The 17,082-nt window shown below is 37.5% G+C and overlaps 1 protein-coding gene and 1 long non-coding RNA gene across 21 annotated transcripts in view; one reads left to right on the forward strand and one right to left on the reverse strand.

The window, feature by feature from the left end:
* The window catches only part of BCLAF1 (BCL2 associated transcription factor 1), a 26,048-nt gene continuing 8,966 nt past the window's right edge, over window positions 1-17,082 (reverse strand). For 4 of the 20 annotated variants that reach the window (XM_083498080.1, XM_083498073.1, XM_083498081.1 and 1 more), the window contains 8 exons: window positions 16,366-17,034; window positions 16,104-16,273; window positions 11,301-11,406; window positions 8,730-8,814; window positions 7,735-7,910; window positions 6,504-6,684; window positions 3,686-3,832; window positions 1,403-1,645 (listed from right to left, as the gene is read on the reverse strand). In XM_083498080.1, coding sequence (XP_083354206.1) covers window positions 1,418-1,645; window positions 3,686-3,832; window positions 6,504-6,684; window positions 7,735-7,910; window positions 8,730-8,814; window positions 11,301-11,406; window positions 16,104-16,273; window positions 16,366-17,034 — 1,762 coding nt within the window. In that variant the 3' untranslated portion in view covers window positions 1,403-1,417. Of the gene's footprint in view, window positions 1,322-1,402; window positions 1,646-3,685; window positions 3,833-6,503; window positions 6,685-7,439; window positions 7,601-7,734; window positions 7,911-8,729; window positions 8,815-11,300; window positions 11,407-16,103; window positions 16,274-16,365; window positions 17,035-17,082 lie in introns of those variants that run through there. The other 16 variants (XR_014524834.1, XR_014524840.1, XM_083498075.1 and 13 more) reach the window with 12 other exon arrangements.
* LOC310704583 lies at window positions 4,972-10,916 on the forward strand. Its single transcript, XR_014524900.1, has 2 exons — window positions 4,972-9,680; window positions 9,873-10,916. It is a non-coding gene; the product is annotated as an uncharacterized lncRNA (long non-coding RNA).

A 17,082-nucleotide genomic window follows, 5' to 3' on the forward strand; every position in this document is an offset into this window, starting at 1 on the left:
TTTTAGAATTTTCACATCTTTATTCCACTGAAGACTGAAAACATGAAGATATCCAAATGGTAAAGTTATTTATCTGAAGAAAACCCACGGAAAATACTATTTTACAAACTGGGGAAAAGATTGATACATTTGGTAGCTGGATCAATATTGCCATGAGTTTTCTGGCCGACACTTTCACGAGATGTCAGTGAGTCTTCCTCTAATGTTCCTGCAGTAATAATGTCATTTCGTTATACACACTGCTTAAATGTTATAAATCGATAGCATCTAGTGCTTTACATAAGACTATGTTTATTATGCATGTAAACTCTGGGGGGGGGGAACACTGAAACATGCTTGTGTTAAAAGGTAACTTTTTCACTACAATTTACCTCTTTCTGTCGTACGCCTAAAGGTTTGGAATGTAGGACAAGTCTTCTTGTAAGAAAAGTATGCAGAAGGTCAAGCTACTTTTAGTGCTGTTGCACAAACAGTTGAGGCATTTCCCCATTAGCAGTAAGGGTATGTGGACGGAGAAACGTAGCACCTGTTAAGCTACAGCTCTACTTGTCAGATCTAGATCAGTTCAGAAGAGAACTCCCATCGTGTTCTAGAAATGTGAATGTATGAGAGAATTAATAAGATCCCAACACTGACTTGCATAATGTCCTATTTGCACTCATTTTTCAGAAAATGGGATACAAAAGATAGCAAAGTACTCAGGTTCTCAAACGTGATCAATAGCAAGCTTTGTGAAAACAGATTGCAAATCCTTAATCTTGCAGTGCTGTTCAAATGCTGAGACATTTGGTGGCTGCGTTAAACAAATTATTAGTCTCCCACCCCAAATCAGTCAAAGTAATATTATGCTGCAATTTAAACATAAGCCACACAAATAAAAAGTTCACTAACTCCATCATAGAATTGATCTTTAGTACTGATTTATTTTAAAACGCTGCCTCAAGATTTAGATGTGCAGACCTAAGTTTTACTTTAGAATAAACACAGCTGTGGAAGGGGCAATGAAATACAACTTTCAGGGTTCTCACCATATATTCTGGACAAAGCAAAGTTACACTGCTTATAACAATCAGTAAACATTTTAAAAAGTTGCTCATGACAAATAGTATTGTACTTTTTCTACTTGCTTTTGTATAATCATCAACAGTTACTATTTAGTGAGATTGCAAAAGAACAAAAAACAAAAACTAAACTAAACTACTCTCCAACAATAAAATTTAAGTAAAATGCTTACATTCATTTGAAGACAAGTCATATTATAATGCTGTGTAGATAGCACATAGATGTTTTCAGCTGTAGTTCATCTTCAAATTTACTATTCCTGTGCAAAAAGAGATGAAAATGTTTGCACTATTTACACGTTGGGTTTTTAAGCCATTTAAAGTTAAAATTAGAATTCATAGAGCAATAAAGGAGTTCATAAACCAGAACCACTTACTTTTTCTTCTTTGCGTCTCTCCTTGTCTTCATTTTCCATTGTTTCTTCTTCATCTTCCACAAGCCCATCCCCTTGGTATTTGTCATGTGTCCACTTTGGACTGCTACCTGATTTTTTGAAGTTGAATCTTCCTCTGCTACGCTGGAAAGTGCCACGACCTCTTCCTCTTTTAGCCCAGTAATCTACACCATCATCTCTGTCATCATGCTAGAGTAAAACATGGATTAACAATGGAAAATTAAGCACATAACACACTTTATTTGGAAAAGTTTAAACCGCCTGCTTCACATAGCTAAAAACTGTAGCTGAGTCATTTGTTCTTGATGTTCTGAAGCATACAGACATACAAAATTGCCCGATATCAAGTTAGAATATTGGGTCCATCAAACTCAGCATTGTCCATTTGGACTGGAAAACTTGTGCAAAACTATGTCTTGGGTAGAGGCATCTCCCAGAGCTGCTACCAAAGTTCCCTTAACTGGAGATGCCAGTGATTAAATTTAGTGTGTTAGATATACAAAGCATATGCTGTGCCACTGATCTAAGGGCCCTCATCGATTTGAAGGAACACAGAACAGATTATTCATAGTTTTAGGTGCAACAAAATATCTTAGTCATTTGCACAGGCTTCTAAACTTCTGCTTGTCTGATTCAATATAAATTGTCTATGTTTCAATTATCTATACTACACCCTCGGGTTTACCAGTACTAATTGATGGAATGCAAAAATGTATGGGAAGAAACAGTAAATAATGGGTTAATATACATATTTTCTGAAAAGTCACATGGCAGATTTTGCTACATCAAAAAAATCAAAGAAAACTAACCATCATTCATCATTCTCTCAATTTCCAATGTTGAGGAATGAGTGTGGTTGCAACTATAACTTATATAGTCAAAACGCAGAGGAACTCCCAAGATTTGCAGAAGTACAAAAAACCAGAATAAAGTGGAGGATTCCCAAAACAGCCCAATTAGGGCTAGGTATGTACAATGCCTACAAAATGTTGGCTGACTGCTGGAGGAGGGGGAAAGGGGAACAAGCACTGTTAACATTTTGTTGCAGATCACACTTACATTACATTTTTGGATTTTCATCTATAAAAATCTGCCAAGTGAGCAATCAGAAAGATTTTACACAGAAATGCAAGTTCCCAATATTGACATAGTGTAGACCATGTAACAGAACACAGGACAGACAAGGCTATTCAGATATAGTCTTGACTTTCTTCCCAATGCAAACAGGCTAAAAACAAGGAATTGCAAAGCCCAAATTACTTTGGATAGACGACAGGACTTCAGTGGCTTCCTTGAATGGATGCTTTTACTTTCCCTCCAATAAATGAATTGCTACTGGAAATGCTATACTCTGGGGGCAACCCTTTGGGGGATAAACTTGCCCATTACCTGACACTGGACGACCAGGCTAACACTGATAGGGAAGGCATAAATAACTCTCTTTTGCCTCATAAAAGCAGCACAAGGTTATGGTGCAGGTAAAGTTTGTTGTAAACATCCCCCCCCCCAAAAAAAAACACCTGGGTCTAAGGGGCATCAGGAGAGAATACAATGCAAAAATGTGCTTTTCTTTCTAGTCATATATTGACCAAAGGCTTTGGGTCAGGGAATCATTTATAACTTCCTCAGGGCCTAAAAGGTACTTGGGGGAGGCGGTTGGGGTGAACAGGAGGGGCAAAATTTTAATGTTTATTCAACTGAAACCAGTGGTGCAGTTACTATCGGTTTCTCTCACAGTCTTATGCAAGCCGAACACCTTACAGTTGCAGGTATTACAACTGTGAAATCTGCTATAGAATAAGGTATTTACAACTTTGTATTGCAGGAGTAAGTCAGGCACCCCCAAACTCGGCCCTCCAGCTGTTTTGGAACTACAACTCCCATCATCCCTAGCTAACAGGACCTGTGGTCAGGAATGATGGGAATTGTAGTCCCAAAACATTTGGAGAGCCGAGTTTGGGGACGCCTATTGTAAGTGCTAGACTTTCTTTCCTTTTCTCTTCACAACTGACAAGCAAGAGGTTGTGCAAAAAGACCTGTCTTCTACCGCTAGTCATTTCTTATCAGCCTACGTAGATGGATATAAAAGCAAGTATGCGCTCTAATGCTCCCCCTATAGGACTCTTAAGATTCTTCAAATGATAGAAGATGCTTTAGATATTGCCTACATAAATTTGCTTATAAGACAAGCTTTGAGAAAAGATGCATGCATAATAGTATGGCACCCACCAAGAAGTATTTCTTGCTTTTTGGGGTATATTCAGGATCCCATTCCTCCTCCTTCGGTCTCTTTTGAAAAGTAGTGTTTGAGTTGCTGGGACCAGTATTTGTTCCAGCAAACACGCCTCTGGCTCTTCCTCTGCCCCTAATTCGAAACTGATTAACCAAAGCATTTATGCATTTAATTTGTTTACACAAAGCAAATGATAAATTCCTAATGCATGAACTAATATGCTTTGTTATCATTCATCAGATAATACCACACACAAATGAAGTGGCTTATGGATCAATCTACAGAATTTAACAGCCACTTTAAGGTAATGGCATTCTAGCTAGCAGAAGAGCGTTTACATTTTTTTTTAAAGGGGCGTATCCAAGATAACACTTTGAAAAAGTAGTATATGATAGTGATAAATTTCTAATGTCTAGTATTCCACGGAAAACACAAAATTCAGCATTTTTTGCTGATGCTTCTAGTTCTCCAAAGAAGCAGCTTAAAAGCCTAGCTTTGAAGGATGGAGAAATTAAACACATGTGTTCGGGAGTTACTGTTCTCTTACTGCACATTACAATGAACAATCAAAGTCTGGTAGTCTAGAATATTCAACATAAAAAGCAAGAAAGGAGAAAAGGTAAGAGACATGGAAAGAGCCTAGATTTTTAAAAATGCATTTTAACTGAAATAGCACAACAGAGATGTAATAGGAAAAATACTGTCAAGTAACTTAAAAGAAGTAGCATTAAAAAAACAGTCTTGGCCTGTTTCTAGTTGCTGGCATGGCAAGACCCACAGTTCTGTCCAAGTCATAGCTGCCTTTCAATGTTTCATACACTATCCTATATAGAAGGCTCATTTATAACAGGAACTATATGGCACAATATTACTTACACCAAAAACATTAAATGATTATAACTAAGGTATAAACCACATTAAGTAACTAATTTGAAGATCTTGGAAAATGGACTTTGGTAACATTTCTGAAAAGATAAAAAGATTGTGGTGTAGTGTTGAGGCAGATGTGGAGGAGCAACTGCTATAAGGAAGAAAAGAATAGGTTGCCTGAAGCTTAGGTTCTTAAAATTACATACTTACATTTATATTAAGTATGTAAATTCTAAGTCTAATATATAACATGGGGATACAGAATTTGCATACAGGATTGCATGCTTGGGCAAGTGCGTTGTATTACCCTTTAAGTCCACTCACATCATGTGAAGAAAACAAACCAAATTATTGAGCGCACATTAAGAGTCTGCTGAAAGACCAGCAACTTCTAGCTCTTCTTTCCCAAATCTTTCAATTCCAGGTGGTCATTACAAGAAGCTCAAGTGCATGAGCTTGTTTCCTCGCCCCCCTTCAAACCCCTTTTGCTTCTGTGTGTCTCTCTTTTGATCTAAAGCCCAAGGGCAAGGACTACCTTTTTGATGATTTTTGTAAGTCACACAAGAGCCGTTTTTTTCTGCATGAAGAGCAGAATAAAAATACTTTAAAGAAATAAAAGAAAGCACCACTAAATCATCTCTCTCTAATATACTTATTTGCCACCAAGTAATAGTGTTTCTTAAAATTTAAAACTGGATACACCCTCAATAATGATAACCAGTCCCAATTCCATCTTCCCATTTAAACTACTAAAGCTGTTAAAATGTTGCTTTATATTTCACAGCATACATGTCATTCCATAACAAGAATGTTATATATCCCTTTATTGTTGATTATATTCTTGTGTAACTTCTTAGGTCAGTTTTTACAAATATTGGTTGCTCATAGTCCAATTGAACATAACAATTTCTTGTAATTCTTTAAAATACTTAGCCCTAGTTTAGGTACCCTTGATAAACTATAATATTTTACTATTAAGAATTTAGCTATCCTACTCTATTCTGAAACAATGAAACCAAAAGCACAGCAAAGAAGAGACCCAACAACAAGCCAACTCTGGGTTATTTAAATCTTGCAATTTTAAGGGCCTCAGGATTTTGGCATTTGCAATTAACAGGCATTACTTAACTGTGACTACGTGTCACACAAAACCAACACCTTACTAGTGAATTTTGGGTTGGGTATAAGTAATCCATTGTTCGATTTGGCCTGCAATGAGATGTAGGCAGTAAAACTGCATCTTGCTCCTCCCCATAATGAACTCTCTCATCCCATTTTAAAGCACATGATACTATCCAGAGTGCAATGAACTTTAGCTCAATACAAATAAGGCAACTGCTTTAAAATTGTATACACCTGTCTCTCATGCCAATCTCAAATAATGGATGAATTGGCTCCTTATTTGTCACTGAACATGAAAGCCCAGATGGCACTGTTTCCTCTTGTAGTCACGCATTACTCTGATTAATTTGGTCCCTCCTGCTCAACACTGCTCATGATTAAAAAGAGACTAGAACTACAAAAAAGCAAAACAAAGAATATGGAAAAAGGAATACACACAGCAGAAAAACTTACTCCTTAATTATCATCAACAAGGTAGAATATTCTGTGAGAAAATTCACAATCAACTTTTCAAACACTTAAAATCATGACTACCAAGCATATGTGCAAGCTAATGGTAGAACGCAATAGGAAATACCGCAGGTGTGACTAGATGTTTATTGTGCATATTTTTATTATTTTAAGCCAAAAAAGATAAATATATCCCTATCTAGGATAGGATTTTATATATTTCCTCCTTGCAAGCTACATTTCCAGCAGGAACTTCTTCAAAATGAACTTCCATAATATTTCACATAAAACAACTAAATCCTAATAATTTGAATGCAGTTATTATAATTATGACATTTAAAAAAAATGAGGAAAAGTATGGTAGAAACTCACAAATGTGCCTCTAGGTCTTCCAACTCCTGTAAAACCTGGGTATTCTTTCTGCTCGTGATGGGGTTTAAATTCTTCATCTCTTTCTTTCTTGCTGTCCTTTTCTTCTCGGGAACTGGATGAGGAGGAAGATGGGGAGGAAGTTGAGGAAGATCGAGAACGGTCTTGCTCTCTTTTTTGTTTACTGAAAAATAAGAAACCATACTGTTTGCTGTAGCATCCTATACATAGGATTTATTTTCTGTGCCCATAGAAGCTATCCACTTTTCTTGTTTGAATCTAACGTGCAGTATTATTACACTATCCAGTTTCCATCTATAACTCTTTAACAGCTAATGGCTCATGAGCACCTAACAAGGAGAACCTATTAGCCAGCAAACTAATTTAAATATATATGCATGCTTTACAATGGAAGAGAGAATAAAAGGTAGGGGAAAATTCTAAAGTGATACTATTTCATTTATTTTGTACATCTTACCAAGAAGCAAAAATTGATATTGCCTTTTTGCTATATAAACCCAGGGTGCAGAAATAATCAGCAACTGATGGTTGTATGGACATCAGTGTAAGAAAGTAAACAGAAAGTGCAAGTAAATCCATGATTATGTAAGTAAGAGCAGGAAAATATGATCTTCACATTCAATTTTCCCAAAGCAAATACATTTGGCATTGATTTTACTGTTTTTATAGAATATAATACAAATCCCCAAAGGTAGATATACCTGAAGTAATTCTTATCACTGCTACAAGTTCACATTGAGTAAGTTGCTTTATTAAAGACTAACCTGTTTCTCTGAGCCCACTATCTGTCTTGAGGGGGGGAAATAACTCTCACCCCCCCTTTCCCACATTACGCCTACATGTCAGTAAAATTCTCATAATCTGGGTGTTATGAGTTGAAAAAGTGCGGAATCAAGCATAACGAACCAAAGTTCTTACACAAACTGTTTACAGAAATGTACTGCATTGAAGTCCAACCTCCTGATGTAGCCTGGATAATAGGACAGATTAATTTGTCATTTTTTTTCAGTGTTAGCTTGCTATTCCAAAGTTTTTGTCCTCATCCACCATAAGCCGTGTAAAAGACAAATACATTTTTGCTGTAAAACAAATAATTTTAATTGTTTAAATTTAGATGTTCCATTGTACAGTGATAACTGAAAGCAATTAAGCTTATAATTACAAAAGTCTAATTAGAAACTAAAAGCCTGGTTATGGGAGCTAAGCCTTTTACCTGTCATCTTTGTAAGATTTATAATCCTTGTAATCCTTTGGAATTTTCTCCTGCTTCCTTGATCCACTGGATTCCCTGGAACCTTTAGAGTCTCCTCGTTCTTTACTTCTTTCTTTTCTACGACGGTCGATGTCATGTCGAAGATCTGCAGCATCACACTTTAATTTTTTATCTCCCTGGATCAGAAATGTGCAGTGTTTTAGTATTAAAAACCCTTAAGAGAATGAAATAGGAAATCAACCTCTTTGCATGCAATCCTATACACACTTTCCTGTAAGTAAATCATAATGAACCTAGTGGGAATGCATCTAAATAAACAGGCATAGGATTCCATTGTTACCCAGCTATGTAAGCGATATTCCCTTTCCCAATAGTTCTTTTGCACATTTAGTAGAATGATCTTTCACAGAAGAGAGTAAACTTGCTTGAATTGGGACTGAAAAGTTACTCTTACAAAAAGAAAGCAGACCTGAAAGAAGCTTTCAAGTATTATCCAGGAACAAAACTTCAATATAACAACATCTTTAACAATTACTAGGACAGTCTAAAGAAAAGCTTATTTTACATCCTTTGTGGATAACATTGGTAATTAATGGATTGAAGCCAGAGATAGGATACCACTCGTGAAACAGGGCTTTCTGGATATCACACCCCCACCCACCCCCACTTAAAAGGGGAAAAAACTGCTCCTGAGAGTGAAAGACTTTAGTGCGACTGGCAAATTCGAGAATTAAGCAAATTCGGAGAATCCATTGTCTATTTTTCTAAGAACAAAAAGTACAGTAATCCTTTTGTGTCAAAGTGATAAAATGTCACAATTAGATTACACAAAACTGGTCCACTGCATCCTTCGAAAATGATCAGAACTAGGTCAGACCTATTATCACTTAAGACATAAAATGATAAAAGCAGAATTTGTAAAACATGCCTCTGGGATAAAGGGCTTGGATGCTTTAAACCAAAACTAAAATTAAGAATATCAATTTAGAACCTACTTTCTGAGTTTCTTCTTTAAAGGCTCTCTCTTCTCCCGCTAAACGGGTATGCTTCCTCAGGGCACTTGGAGAGATGTCAATCCTCCTAAATGCAAGATTTTTAAAAGTAATAATTATGGCTGCCAACATTCATCTCTGTCAAGTGGAAAACTGGAAACACAAAAGAAGAAGTGCCATTGTGCAGTCTAAAATTGAACCCATTTAAAAAGTACAGATACATCTCAAGAATAAAACCCATAGACCTACCAGTCAAATCAAAATAGCAACAGCTACACATTTCCACGAAGTTAAACCAACAGCAGTATTCAAAAACCACATAATGCAACATTTTCTTTCAGGGGCAATTTCAAACTAGAAAATTCAAATGCCTTTTTACATTAACAATACACAGACATAGCAACTCCACACAGAGAAAAACAAAACCTGTAGTTCATTTGACAGGTATCATCATTCACTTAAACACACATAGCTAGAGTTAGGGAGTAATGTTTTATATCCTATTTAACTTTTTGCAAACTTAGGCCTTGAGTCAAAGAGCTGTATATCAGAGAAAGCCCCAGTGAGAATTCCAATTCTCTTTGAGCAATTGCACTGTATGTACTTTTGTAACTACATACAGTTTGTGATACAGTACAGAGTATAGCTATGGGGAAAGCACATATAGTTCCCTTTGCTCTTTGTATCCTGGCCATAAAGTTTCGGACCCCCTCCCCGACAGGCCCAGCCCATCCATTAGCTATACTGAGACCTTCTCTTCAGATGGCAGACTGAGAAGAGCATATTCACACACTGTCCCTCAGTCTGGTCATCCTTCTATTTAGCACTCAAGGAGTTCCTACAAGGCTTTTAACTGGAACTGGGTCACCCAGCCTTGTTCAAAGGAAGAGTAAGCAGTTTAAAGTTTAAAAGTAGTACACTGTTAAATTTAAAAGGTATTTGCTGGCTGCCATGGTGTCAAAGCAAAGACAAAGACACCCTTCAGAGCCACCTGGCCCACAATGCCTCTGTCTGCAATGATCCTATGTTCTCTAGAATTCTTCATTAGAGTGAAGCACTGCCAAGTAGGAAGCCCTGGAGAGAGCTCATCCATGCTGCTGCCACTGATGCAGCAAAAAAGACCAAAAGGAGTAGGCAGTAGATCAGTGCATGGGAATGGTACACTGGGAAGCAGTGCTGGCTGTGCCCTCAGGTACCAGGAAATTTTGTGCTGGTCCTGCCAATATACACAATTACCATTTAAACTGAATGAAGCACTTATTGATTTACTTACAATATTTCTATACTGCCCATCAACAAAAAATTCTCTGGGCAGTTTACATATAGAAGTTAAGCTATGAAATGTAAAAATAGAAGAAAGACATAAAATATTAATCAATTAAAACAGCATCAGAAAACAACAATAGTGCACAGAACTTAAAAATACACTAAATCTAAACGACGTTTGAAAATAAAAAAGTATTCATTTGGCACCAAAAAGACCACAACCTTTTTGGAGATAACATTCTACAACTGGGGCCTCACCACTAAAAAGGCCCTCTACCCAGTGGCCATCCACCTCACCTCATTGGATGGGAGCACCTACAGACAGACCCCTGAATATGATCTTGGGGTCCAGGTACATCTACACGGGAGGAGACTATCTTCAGTCAATACCAACACTGGGCCCAGAAATTGACTAGGAGTCAGTGCAGTTAACAAAGCATCGGTGTTCTTTTTGCCCTATTTTAAACCAGCTGGATTTTTTGGACTGTTTTCTAAGGCAACTCCATATATATCTCTTTGTGGTATTCCTATTGCTTGCCTTTCTGAACTGCACTGTAAATAGGCCTTTATACATCTGGAAAGGTTCAGCTAATTAACACTGTGAATACAGTGGTGAACATAATTTTTTAATTTAGCAGCAACACTCCCACAGAATAATCTCAATATAGTGATCAGGTCTCAGCACAAGTCTTCATTTCTCTGCACTTAAGCTGCCCTGTCTCCCTCACCATAACCATAATAATATCCCGCTTCTTCCCCAGAAACAGGTACCAGTATAGCTATATACCAAATGCTGCCCAGGTTCTGCTATGGAGAAGGACACCTGGGCACTATGATGTCAACTGCCAAGTCATCTCCATATTCTACAGAGCAACTAAGGCTTCAACAGCAGTGCCAAACATACCAGAAGTCCTACAGAGCCCCATTTCAATAGGTCTCCATCCATTCACAGGGGGGAAATCTAAACCTCAAGAGGAAGTAACCATGACAAGGGATTCATATTAAATTCCCCACTTTCAGATCTCCAACCTCCTGCCTTTTTGAAAGAAAGAAAAACCCAGTCAGGAGTGTGTCCTATTACAGAAACATTTTCAATTCATGAAACATTTTCTATTATTACCAGACTTTAACAATTAAGTATGTATCACAACTGATCTGGCAATTTCCCCCAATAATTTCTTCTCCATTCCTGCTCCATATCTATTTTAGATAAGGAACTTATTGGTTCACTAAGAAGTTATTTATCTTTTGGAGAGTAACTAGTATTTCAGCTAGGCAAGAAGCAGAGAAAACTATGTAATACTGCACCTGTGTATTTCAGGACTCTTTTGCCGGGTGCTATGTTCTTCAGTAGACTTCTGATAAGCAGTGAACCTCTCACTTAGGGTCATTCCAGCTGACTTGAAATATTGTTCTGTTGGTTGCAGAGGACAAATACTGTCTAATTTCACTACACACACACACACATATATATCATACCAAACAAGGATGTAAAAGAAGCAAATGAATTCTTAAAATATACAAGACACAAAAATAACAGTTGTTCCCACATCTTTCTTAAAGTACAGCAACAGGTAACCATTGTATTTTACAATTTTCTCTACACATACACACTGCCCAGTACCACTACTAATTCAAAAAACGTAACTTTTTAATGCCGGAGACAGTTCTTTTTACCAAACATTTTTGCTTTGTGCCCAGAAGAGCAGAATACATTGCTGTATTTGTAGAGGAAAATATTACAAATTTAAAGAGAGCTTCTTTGGTTATTTAATTAATTGATACATATAGAGCTAAGTGTTCTTCATTAATGATGTAACCCTACACACGTTTATATTAGAGTAAGCCCTCTTAAATTCACTCGGACTTATTTCTAAGTAAACATATATAAGATAAAGATATGGGAGGTTTTTTTCTTAAAAGAAACACAACTTCTTCTTTTCAGACCAGAATGAAGACCTTAACAGCTGAATATATTTAAACATCTGGCATCTTGGCAAACTTGGTAGCATATTTAAAAGTTTCCTTTTTTTAACCCAAGACCATTAAATTAGTAACACACATTACGTTTTGAAAGACCAGTTCAACAGATGTTTGAATGTAAATGTAAAATAGAAACACGTGTAAAATTATAACGGACTGTTAAATGCTACAAATAAAGCAAGCTATCCGCTTAACAGGTCAATGTACATCTGTATCAACTTACCGCCCAACATCCAGCACATCTCTCATAACCAATCATTAAAACTTGATATGGCCACTACAAGGGTAGTGCCTCAATCATAATTCCATCAAACACAGGAATTTGAGCTAGCAACTCAGTTTTTGTGCCATTTTTGCCAGGAAGATAGAAGGTTCAACTTTGCCTGTTTGTGCATCTGTTATCTTTCAACAGCTATTTTACTTTTGTAATATGGATTTTGCCATTTCAAAACACATTCCAGGACCTAGTTGCAATGAAAAAGAAAATATCACTGGGCATTTTCAGCTCTAGGAAAGTGAAGAGCTGTTTAGTCTAGCTGCATTGCACCAATAATGTAAAATTACTACTACGCTTTTACCAAAACTCGATCCACAGGTTTTGTTTTGTTTTTTCAAGTGTGTAAAAAGATTTAAATACCTTTGGAAACAAATTATGATTTAGACACAGCACTAATTTGGTCACAGATTAGTGATATCTGGTCAAATTGTGTATTTTATATATTCACTGGAACCATTCAATTTAAATGATCTCTTTAGGTAGCATAATGTCAGGGATTTCATAATTTGGTAAAACATTTTCTGGGTAGGGAAGCTTATTAAGATTTATTTTGCAGTTCTCAAATTGGCATGAATAAAAAATGTTTAGAAGATCAGGTGACAACCACAGTCGATGTACAAATATAACACGAGACATACAGAAATGTAACTTTCTATCTAGGCCAAGATAAATACTTCATTCTAAGGGTGACATCCAATGATGTACACCCACTTGCATAAAGAAAATCTGCTTATGCAATATGACTACTGGTTTCTCTTCTCCACCCTCCAGCTCCTTGCAGCTCCAAAATCTGCTCAAGGGTCCCCCAACTCGCCAGGGCAGATTTGGGGGCATGCAAAGGAGAGAAGGAGAAGAAGCTGGCTTGTTACGGGAACAAATTCTGGCTCTTGCCATGTTGGATCTCATCCTATAGTAGGCAAAAAAATCAATTGTTTGCTCCTCCCTTGATGAACAATTAGCAACATCTAAGTTAGTACAGTGAGAGAAATAAAAGCATAAGAAAATGAATTTTTAGTAACTTTATTATAATATTGTGCCCCATGTTGCATAACTGTTAGAGATCTGGTCAATCAGTCCATATACTATGTTATTTTCAATATTTTCACCAGCAAATTCACATCTTTGAAATTCTTCATGATTCATTCCTATTATAACAAAACTAGCTGTTCCTCAAGAAAAAGCAACATAAAGCAGGAAATTTAGGGTGGTATTTAACTACATTCTTGAAATAGCAAAATGAAACCCCCCCTCTTCTCCCCCATCATCCCCAAATCTGCTCTGGAGGGCTGGGGGAACTCCAGAACAGATTTCATGGGTCCACAGGGGAAGAACATACCATTGCACAAGAAGAAATCCTTACACCAACATAATGTTCACATTAGTGCTACATTGAATACAACCCAAAATCTGTCCTTAATCATGCAGTCACATGCAGTTGATATTTGCTGAGCTTGAGTGATGGTGCCTTCCAATGAATAGATTTGGCAGACCCACTACTCAAACTAACGTATATGCATGTGGAAATGCTAGGAAAACAGCTATACATATCAGTAACATTAGATAAGAGAATTAACTGTAGTTAAGCAATAAAGCACATATTTTGCAAGCTCAAGGTCCCATATTGAATCCCAGGCCTCTCAAGTTAAAAAGAGGAGTAGGTAACATGAAAGACCTCTGATTGAGCTCCTGTCAGTTAAACAAAACCATACTGGGCTAAATAGACAAAAAGTCTGACCAAAATTAAGGCAGCTACCTATGCTCTCTTCCCAGATGCCTACTTCACCAGGGGGGAAACCCCAATGACTAACAACAGAAAACAAACCAACGTATAACATCTCTAGACTTATAATATACTTAAATCATCCAGCTAGTGTTTTGCAGACACAGGCACATGCCTCTGGCTGCAATTGAAAATCTTCCCCTTCTAATACCAGCTTGATTCAAATATATGACTGAGCAATGTCATACGTGGATGCTTTTGTTTTGTTTTGCTGGATTCGGAGGTAAGTCTTGTGACTTGGCTACACCAAATAGCAGCTTTCTAGCTATCAAGTAAGAGCTATCATCGTTTTGAAGAGAAACTTAGAAATCTATTAGTAACCAGGGTGTCTTTAAATATATATTTCTAGAAGAATATCATTTGAATCAGTCAGGCAATCCCAATCAGCTTTAAATATAACTAATTTAAATGCAACTCATTTAATTACAAAATAAGAAAAGTGCTAACACACTAAAATCTAACTAAGATTGGCTTCAGTGCACTGTTCCTTGTACATGTAACAGCTAGGCTGCAGTCTGGCCTCCAACTTGCCATTCCATCTTTCACTTTACAGGTGGTCCAGTGCACTGAAGCTGGGGTTATAATGTCTGTCTGTGCCCCCTGTACTTCCAAGTGACATAAGATTGCTCTTACCCATAGTGTATGCACAGAAAGGGTAACATCCAAGACTACAGTTCCAACTGTGTAATATATTTCTTTGTACAATCAAACTTCCCCTTCCTCTCTTCCCACTTTTAGCTCCCATGCCCCTCAAATCTGCTTGATGGTTCAGAGACCTTTCAGAGAAGATCTGCAGAGGGCAACACGGTGGAGAGGAGAAATGGGAAGTCCCATTGAGCAAGTGGAAGTCCATTCACATGACAATGGAGGTCACCCAGAGAGTTAATGGGACTATGGAGGGGGCACACTGGGGAATTTTATATGGCATTATTCATATACATCTCAAAATATCAAGTATGCAACTATGGAGAGGAGCATGCATTCCTTTTGCCCACTGGGGCTATGCAATGCTGTGTGTCTTTGGATTCCCAAACAACTAATGATTTTGAAGTTCAGCCCTGTACAGGTACCTAAGGACAACTAACTTCACACTCCCATGCCAATCTCTGCCCTTTGGGTACCATCCAAGGCCTACCCAGATATAAATGGACTGCCCAAGTTCCTTACACTGGAGCAGGAGACCCAACTTCTGGCTGTAAGTTGAAAAACAAACACTTACACCTATGCAAGGCTATTTAGTCAGCAATGCACTTAGTTCCACTACATATTGACATTAGGATGACTTAATTTGTCACTACAGAATTCCTACTGGAGTGTGACAGTAAGGATCAAGGAGTTATGTTGTATTTCTCTGTTATATTAAGTTGACATGTAGTGCAAACCAAAATTATTCAAGACCAGATGAAATCTCAGCAAGTTGTAACTGTATCAGATACACATGCACACAATTAGATGCAAGAGACTGGCCTATGCCAGAGGTACACAACTCAAATCACCCCGAGGGCCACTTTCTTATTAGGAAACCACTGTATTTCCCACAATTTTATGATTTTATGCCAGCACTTTATTTAGTCATCTCTAACTAGGTTGCTCTGTACATCATAGCACACACTCATCTTTCCACCTGAACCTTCGTTTCTCAGTTAACCCTCTTTTTAGTATTTCCTCCCAACCTACAAGGGTCTCTGCAGCTCAATTTCTGTTACCCCCATCTTTTTACTCTGTATCCCTTAACACTATCTGCTCTCTCACCTCTATTATCCCCATCTTTTCCCATTTCTCTGTCCTACACATCTCTTTAATCTCCATCTCATTTCCTTCTCCTTTTCATCTGAATCCAGGGAAAACAGGAGTAATTTAAGTAACATCTGCCAAAGCTTCTCTAAAACTATGCAACACTCATCAAAATCTACATATCCATTTCCTAGAATGCTGAATGTTATATAACCATAAGGGGAAAGCATGAAGTCTACTTGAACATAAAAGGGCTGAATTTCCCAATGGACTGACTTCACCATCACTTTCCTAGTGCCATGTGATGCTCACTTTGTATGGCAAATTCAAAGCATACCTTTGACATGATGAACTAAGGACACAATGTGCTGAATAAATGACTCTGATGTGCTTTTGCTGGCCTGTGGTAGCTTAATGTGGTCAAAGATGGATCGGAATTCTTGCTCCTTCTTGACTGAATGGACAAGTGTACTAGCAAGCAGCCTGTCTTTAGTCAAGGAAGCAGGTCTAAAGTGCATAACACAAAAAGAAGAATAAAAAATTATGAAAAGCAATTCCTTTATGGATAAGTGAAAACTGTTACAAATTCAGATCATTACCTGTTTGAATCATCAAGTGGTACAGGTGCCATTTTAAGTTTAACTTCAGGTCGATGAGAATCACTGGCTATCATTTTGATCCTAAGTGGGCTCTCCTCCCTGAAAGTAGATTTCTCTCTTGCATCCAAATTCTTGTGCAGGGGAGGACTATAATCAAAGAGTTCTTTGAGCTTCTCAGACTTTACCTGCTCAGGCGATTGGTTTTCTTTCTTCATCATTCTCTCTGATACTTTCTCATCTTCCTTGTGCTTATCTTTTAGTGCACTAGGCCTCTCCACTACATAGCTAGTTGTGTCTTTAAGCTTGTAACTTTTATCTTCTCTAAATCCTTCACTTTCTCTGTTTGCCTTTAGAGAGATTTTAGATTTATACTTTGAGCTTTCCTCCTCAGCATTCCGGTGAGATGCAGCAAAGCCCTTACCCTGATCTGCCAAAACAGACTTTCTGAACTGTCTATAATCTTCAGTCTCCTCTGTGTCCTCCCCTTCAGAGTCATTAAATTTTTGTTTTCCAGATTCTTTATCCATATAATATTCCAAAGCTTCTTGGTCCTCCCACTCTCTCTCTCCCTCTGTCCTCCCTTTTTCTAGCCCTCTCTCCTTCTGACCATCTTTCTCCCTAGCATTACTCCTATCAAGCAGGTATACTCTAGACTCTTCATCTGTGTACCTGTGGATGGCAAAGAAGAGGAGAATAACTCCCAACTGCTTTCATTTC

Source organism: Podarcis liolepis (assembly GCF_965112155.1).
Source record: "Podarcis liolepis genome assembly, chromosome: 3".
NCBI classification, from domain to species: Eukaryota; Metazoa; Chordata; class Lepidosauria; order Squamata; family Lacertidae; genus Podarcis; species Podarcis liolepis.